Source organism: Electrophorus electricus, chromosome 17 (genome assembly GCF_041902795.1).
Source record: "Electrophorus electricus isolate QZ-2024a chromosome 17, ASM4190279v1, whole genome shotgun sequence".
Taxonomy (NCBI): Eukaryota; Metazoa; Chordata; class Actinopteri; order Gymnotiformes; family Gymnotidae; genus Electrophorus; species Electrophorus electricus.
In genome coordinates, this window is record NC_137513.1 from 21,569,348 (window position 1) to 21,577,500 (window position 8,153).

The window sequence follows — 8,153 nt, forward strand, 5'->3', positions numbered from 1 at the left end:
TAATAGCATACTCACACAGATACATGTTCATTTATTTACTAATAGCATACTCACACAGATACGTCTTCATTTATTTACTAATAGTATACTCAGACATACGTCTTCATTTATTTACTAATAGTATACTCACAGATACGTCTTCATTTATTTACTAATAGTATACTCACAGATGTGTTCATTTATTTACTAATAGTGTACTCACACAGATACGTGTTCATTACTTACTAATAGCGTACTCAAATACGTGTTCATTACTTACTAATAGTGTACTCACACAGATACGTGTTCATTTATTTACTAATAGCATACTCACACAGATGTCTTCATTTATTTACTAATAGCATACTCACAGATACGTCTTCATTTATTTACTAATAGTATACTCAGATACGTCTTCATTTATTTACTAATAGTATACTCACAGATGTGTTCATTTATTTACTAATAGTATACTTACAGATGTGTTCATTTATTTACTAATAGTGTACTCACACAGATACGTGTTCATTTATTTACTAATAGTATACTCACACAGATGTGTTCATTTATTTACCAATAGTATACTCACACAGATGTGTTCATTTATTTACCAATAGTATACTCACGCAGATACGTCTTCATTTATTTACTAATAGTGTACTCACGCAGATACGTCTTCATTTATTTACTAATAGTGTATTCACGCAGATACGTCTTCATTTATTTACTAATAGTGTATTCACGCAGATACATCTTCATTTATTTACTAATAGTGTATTCACGCAGATATGTTCATTTATTTACTAATAGTGTATTCACACAGATATGTGTTCATTTATTTACTAATAGCGTACTCACACAGATACGTCTTCATTTATTTACTAATAGCATACTCACAGATAGTCTTCATTTATTTACTAATAGTATACTCACAGATGTGTTCATTTATTTACTAATAGTATACTCACACAGATACGTGTTCATTACTAATAGTGTACTCACACAGATATGTGTTCATTACTTACTAATAGCGTACTCACACAGATACATGTTCATTTATTTACTAATAGCATACTCACACAGATACGTCTTCATTTATTTACTAATAGTATACTCAGACAGATACGTCTTCATTTATTTACTAATAGTATACTCACAGATACGTCTTCATTTATTTACTAATAGTATACTCACACAGATACGTGTTCATTACTTACTAATAGCGTACTCAAATACGTGTTCATTACTTACTAATAGTGTACTCACACAGATACGTGTTCATTTATTTACTAATAGCGTACTCACACAGATACGTGTTCATTTATTTACTAATAGCGTACTCACAGATACGTGTTCATTTATTTACTAATAGCATAATCACACAGATATACGTCTTCATTTATTTACTAATAGCATACTCACAGATATGTCTTCATTTATTTACTAATAGTATACTCACACAGATGTGTTCATTTATTTACTAATAGTGTACTCACACAGATGTGTTCATTTATTTACTAATAGTGTACTCACACAGATGTGTTCATTTATTTACTAATAGTGTACTCACACAGATGTGTTCATTTATTTACTAATAGTGTACTCACACAGATACGGGTTCATTTATTTACTAATAGTGTACTCACACAGATACGGGTTCATTTATTTACTAATACTCACAGATGTGTTCATTACTGCCAGAACATAAGGAGCTTGCAGTTACGCACTTCACCCACCTTCCTCCTGCGTGACTGTGATGTGACTAAACTGATTTAACTATGAAAAACTAACTTGACAATAAAATAAAATGCACTGAAAAATGCTACTCTAAAAAAACATTTAAACACAAAAAACATGTCTACTACAACTAATAATAACAATAATAATAAAAGCATGAGCATTCCACTTGAAAGAGTTCTTGAAATAAAAGAAAAATACCGAGTATTGTATAGAATGATGTGGAGTATGATAGCAAATGTGTTATCGTCCATATCCTAGATATTTATTCATCATACTCGTAATTATTTTCAGTGTGGCATAAACGATAAGTCGCAGAAGCTAATGGTTAAGTCATTAGAGTGACGTAAGAGATACAGCATTATACTGCAATATGAGTTAGGCCAAAAGTCAGAAACTACAGTATCATTACACATAGCCACGTCGGATCTAATCCATTGTACCTCACGACACGTGTCGGATCTGATCTATATGAGTTAGGGTTGCTGACCTTTTTCACCTTATACACAATATCACGACCCTTTCTGATGCTTCATACAGACCACTTACTTCACAGGCTTGAACAAGGCACAATAACTTAGCAACTATATCTACAAGCCAAATGCAATGTGTAGCTCTCTCTGAACTGTGGGAAAAAGAATGAAACACTTCCGATTCTGCATTTGAGCTCGGTTTGCTTAAACTGAAGCTAAAACAAGCACGGGCTTCCTCCACAGCCTCTCAGTCCAGATCTAAGCTCTGCGGGAAGTGGAGAGTGCTTCACCGGGACTCTCCGGAGTGAAGAAGATGCTAAGATTCAGTGCCACTGCTAAAATAAGATTGTCTTACTGCACAGTGCCCATCCCCCATCCCCCAGGGGCATCTCCGGCTAATATTCAAAATCTAATTTGCCAACAGAAGCTTTGGTGGGGGAGGGCGGCAAGCTTGGTTGGTTGGGGGCGGGGGGGGGGGCATAATTGAATTTCCTGCCTTATATTTGAATTCTGTCAGATATTATACGCCGACGTATTCTTCAAGGAGCCGATAACTCAATCTCCCAGTGTCGTTTCCCTTTACCGCGCGACGCACTGACAAATATCAACCGTTATTTATCACTTCAAGAGGGATGTGAGGGTTAAAAGTGACAGCGGTTTAATTGTAAAAATGTCTTATCCGCCTGCCAGATCTTCAGTCCGGATGAGGCGGTAATAAAGTGGAGAGGAAGGTGGAGGAGATGCGTGTGCGGGTGGAGGCGTGACGGGTGGAGGAGTTCTGCTGCTCCACCGCAGCCCGCCGAGCCGTCTGCAGAGGTTTATCTAGCGGGTCAAGGTTCCGGGAGAGCACTACATCAAAGAACTGCACAAAGGAGGCTGCCAGTCGCAGATAAGGAGCTCGTGGACTCCGCGGAAGTGCACGAAGGCTGGTCTGTGTGCAGCTATGTGTGCGTGCACGCATGTGACACGGATGTTATGACGTGTTCCTGTGTTGTCCAAAACCATAGCTCTACACATTAATAGCTGCAGGTTAAACAAGTAAATAAATATTTAAATTAAATAAATAAAATAAAAGCTTTTTTTTTTAGCTAAGCTTTCATTTTCCCCACATCTTAAACTCCTAATGAGTTGTTTTCTGTAGTCTCTTGACTAGAAGCTAATAGCCTGAGACGTAACGCCAGCGCTATCTTCAGAGACTGGGCTGTAATTTGGTGAGAGGGGCTAATGTGCAAATTGGAGCAAAATTATTAAATCTCTCTCTTCTGGGTTAATATGTGTAGATTAATATCCGCTGGGAGGCACAAAACTGGGGATTAGCAGGTCACCCTGCTGCTGCCGGATTCCGTGGGGATTTTCACAGTTGCCCCGATCTTTCTCATGTAGGCTACACATACAGCAATATCTGATTCACACAATCTGATTTCTCCACGGATCCCTGGTCCCCCTGGGATTAGATTATCGCTACGAGGGATTACAGATTGTGGCCATTATCAAATATTTGGCTGCTGTTGCAGATTTCACGGCAGTATGCGGTTCTCAGTATTAGGAACCGAGGTCTAGAGCCCCAGAGAGAACACACACATATTATTACGGGGTGTTCTTTTTTTTTTTGGAGCAGGAAGAGGAACCATCCAAGAACATCCAGAACAGAACCGCGGTGTGAGATCAGAGAGGGAGAGATAAAAGAGCAGCCCAGAACGTCACGGAGAGGATCGGAGTTCATACAACCTCGAACTCTGCGTGCTTGTGGACGTCCTCGGCCCGTTGACGGTTCAGGATGAACTCCGCCTCGTTGGCCACACGCACCACGTGGTCCTTCATAGCGTGGCACAGGAGTCTAGCAGTGGGGAGAAAAAGTCAGAAAGGATATTCCTGGAGTGGAAAGCAGTTATACCCTACAGAACTGTATTGTGAGAGGGGGATCTTAATAGTAATATCATTCATCTCACTATAGTGACGGAATTACAGTGGAATTATAGTGATATTACCTATAGTGATATTAGCCATGAAATTCTTTAATACGCTTTAATATGTTGAATAGTCAATAGTAATTCAACCTGATAAATATGATCTGTAATACAACTTGTGTCAGTATATGAAACAAAATATCACGTCACTCTGCTGCCGCGCTCCCTTCATTGGCTGCCAGTAGCTGCACGCATCAGATTTAAAACCTTGATATTTGCCTATAAAGCCAAAAATGGACCAGCCTCTCCATAACTGAGGTCAATGGTCAAAACCCGATCCGTACCCCTGAGTACTTCACTACGTGAGGTTCATGCTTCAAGAATCTTGGAAAACAAGCATCGAGATTTTCTGTCCTGGCTCCTAGATGGGGGAACAAACTTCCGCTTGCACTCCAGACAGCAGAGCTCCCTGCAGTCTTAAACGCAGACTGAAGACCCGTCTATTCACGGATTATTTTAAATGACTATTGACCCTGCTCCTATATTGATTAACTGAAACTCTAGTACTTATTGTAGGGTATTGCTTATTGTTGTCCTAGATAGAGCTTATGTATTTTGCACTTCTAGGCATCAGTATTGATCCCTGTATTTCTACAGTATTCTAGTTCATTGGTACTGTACTGCCTAGGATATATTCTATGAGTAAATGACAAAGCACTTTCGTAAGGTGCTCTGGATAAGAGCGTCTGCTAAATACGTAAACGTAAATGACAATAATGGACAAAGTACGGACTGTGCCCCCCATTACACGCACTCGACGGACGCCCACCAGTAATATGATCTATCTTGGCCTGGTGTTCATAACAATTAAAATCAATTTCATACACCATGTGTAAGGTTTATTTCTGCTATAAAACCTTAACAAACAGCATAACAGCCATATCTTTGCTCACCCTCTAGTGAGTGACGGTCATTACTCCGCTGCTCAACTCACCCACATCCACCATCATCCCAAACCTCAAATTTCATTTCCATCACTCGTCCTCTCCAGATTACAGCCCGTTTTACATGCCATTCAGGCCGCTTTGTTTTAATTATGTCTGGCCAACGTGTTTCGGCGGGGCATGCGATTGGCCGCAATTCCTTCTGTCTCCAGGCAGAAGTCTAACCCGCGCCGGCATCCATCATCAGCTGGTGTCTCCTGAAGTGACAAGCTCTGAATTCGCTTTCTGAGCCCAAACTGGAAAACAGCCTGTAAACAACCTCTTTTTCCTGCTAATAATATGAGGCAGGAATTAAAAGTAGGACACACTTCCACCCTCCGTACGCGAGGCCTGGGGATGACGGAGAGTAAATTACACTTCACGGATTTTTGTTACTGTGGCTTTTTTTATTGGTGTTCACTGCGTCTGTGCCGACGACGTCACCGCCATTCCTTTCTGAAGGGTGACGGGCTAAAAAAGCAAAACGACACCAAAAAAACATGTGGTATAATCCACTGGGTTTCACTTCAGAACCTACATGCATAACTTGCATGTTTTCTCAAATATCAGCGACAATGAAGCAAGTATCCCTTCAAATCACTGATCAAAGATGATTTTGTGTATTTTTGCACACTAAATCCAAACATGTTTCCAGAATCTCTCTATCGCAGGTAGTTGTTTTGTTCCAGTGCACTCACATGTCATTATGTACACGTGTGGTAAAGCAGTACCAAGGAAAGTGAAGCCCCGCCGTGCTGGACTCTGAAGAGAGATGTTCCTGAGGCCTAATATAAGCCAAAATCAGAACCTACATCTGTCCATTTTAGAAGTACATCTATACATTTTATGTGTAACACCAGCCTTACTGAAGAATAAGAAATATATAATTTATGTAAAATTTCATTTAATTTCCCTGTCACTTAAAATCATGATGCACGAGAGGAAAATTCTAAAAACATTCAAATTCAGTGTAAAAAGTGCTATAAAACACCTATTTTAGTTTAGGAAGCAAAAAAACTCAAATGTTATTGTCCAGTGTAACTACTCGTCTGATTAACTCAGTATGAGAACCTAATTTACAGTCAAAGAATACCGGTACTGACTGGCCACTTTAAATAAGAGAATTCAAATAATATCAATACACTATGTATTAAAACATAAGACCCTGTAGGCACACTGTCATACTACCACCAAAGAACCCCCCAAAAGTAACGGTAATGATCCGTTACACATTCTACCTCACCAGTCTACTGCTTACACACCACTGCTCCTCACACACAGGTGTGACATCACCTGCAGACTCTCAACGAAGTCTCCTGTGTCTTAGCCACATTTCTGAGCCATTTTTCTTGGGTGGTTTTTTTTTTTTTGTGCTATTGATCATTTACCTTTTATCCAGATTGTTTTTGGCTTTGCCATTTGCCTGCCTCTGATATCTCTATTTGTTATATTATCCCTGCCTCTGATCTCTCTGTTTGTTATAATATCTCTGCCTCTGATATCTGTTATGTCCCTGCCTCTGATATCTGATATGTTTGTTATATTTCTGCCTGATATCTGTTATAATATCCCTGCCTCTGATATCTGTTTGTTATAATATCCCTACCTCTGATATGTTTGTTGTTATAATATATCTGCCTCTGATATCTGTTTGTTGTTATATCTCTGCCTCTGATATCTGTTATAATATCCCTACCTCTGATATGTTTGTTGTTATATCTGCCTCTGATATCTGTTATAATATCCCTGCCTCTGATATGTTTGTTATAATATTTCTGCCTCTGATACCCGTTTGTTATAATATCTCTGCCTCTGATATCTGTTTGTTATATTATCTCTGCCTCTGATATCTCTGTTTGTTATAATCGACCTGTAATCTACTTTTTCATGTTGTAAGCAGGCTGGTTTCAGTGACAAGGACGCTTAAATCTACATGTTCCACCCAGACATTACTGACATACATTTGAAGCTGCAGTGCATGAAACAAGGCTGTGGTTTCTTTTCGGACTGAAGCTCGCCTAACCATAGTGTGCCTGGTGCACTGCGAGTGATGATAACCAGAGGCTAGTGCCTGTTGTGTTCCAGTGACTCTTCAGCACGTGCCGAACCAGGCAAAAACAAGGAGCGCACAGGACAGGTGTCCACTGCAGCTGTACAGTGGGCAGAGTGACAGGCGTGCCAGCACCCTGGACAGCGTCTGTCACTGCTGAGTCAGCCTCACTGTCCAAGAGCACCAAGAGTGGGTTGGTTGGTGTGTGTGTGTGTGTGTGTGTGTGTGTGTGTGTGTGGGGTGGGATGGGGTGAGGGGGACAGATGGGTCAACAGATGGATATGCAGGCTGAGCCGACCCTGATCAGCTCTGGAGAAAACAGACTGACTAAACCTGGCAGACTGGCGCATTACAAACACACACACACACACACACACACACACACATATACAAATGTACAGTAACACGATTACAGATCAGATATCAGTGAAAATGGGCTGAAGAAATAAAAAATGTTTAAGAGAGAGACACACACACAGAGTGATAGAGGCTTTAAAAAGGGTCAGGGTGACATGCTGTCAAAGGTCACTCCTGCTCTCCTGAACTGGGCTGGTGCCCCTCTTTTTTCACAGTATAAGCTTCTCCTATTTGCACTCCCACCCACCTTCTAAGTTAGCATGTGGCTGACCGCCCTCGCTGACCAGACAACAGACGCTGACTCGGGTTGGCAGGCTTGAGGGACACAATCTCTCTCTGCCCACTTCGCTGTAAACACCTACCTCGCGCTTAACCAGGTCACTTTAATATGTTCACCTGTCCTGCAGGTACATTTCACACCTACAGTTACAGACTGTAGCCCATCTGCTGTCATGCACGATTTCTAGGCCGCTCTTCAGCGCAGTTCATCGCTGGTCAGTTCCTGGCCAGAGGGTCACTGCTGACCGGCTTATATCTGTGGGGGTGGGGGTGGGGGTGGGGATGGGGGTGGGGGTGGAGCGATGTTTGCACGGCAGGGACCCAGATGTAGTAGAGGCACATAGTTTTTACAAACATCGATATCTTGAGCCGATGGCGGCTCTTTGCT

At 40.9% G+C, this 8,153-nt stretch overlaps 1 protein-coding gene across 7 annotated transcripts in view; it reads right to left on the reverse strand.

Moving 5' to 3' along the window:
* The window catches only part of nbeab (neurobeachin b), a 189,152-nt gene that overhangs the window by 87,529 nt on the left and 93,470 nt on the right, over positions 1-8,153 (reverse strand). For 6 of the 7 annotated variants that reach the window (XM_081700540.1, XM_081700539.1, XM_081700548.1 and 3 more), the window contains one exon: positions 3,918-4,026. In XM_081700540.1, the coding sequence (XP_081556666.1) occupies positions 3,918-4,026 (109 nt within the window). Of the gene's footprint in view, positions 1-3,917; positions 4,027-7,733; positions 7,933-8,153 lie in introns of those variants that run through there. The other variant, XM_081700544.1, reaches the window with a different exon arrangement.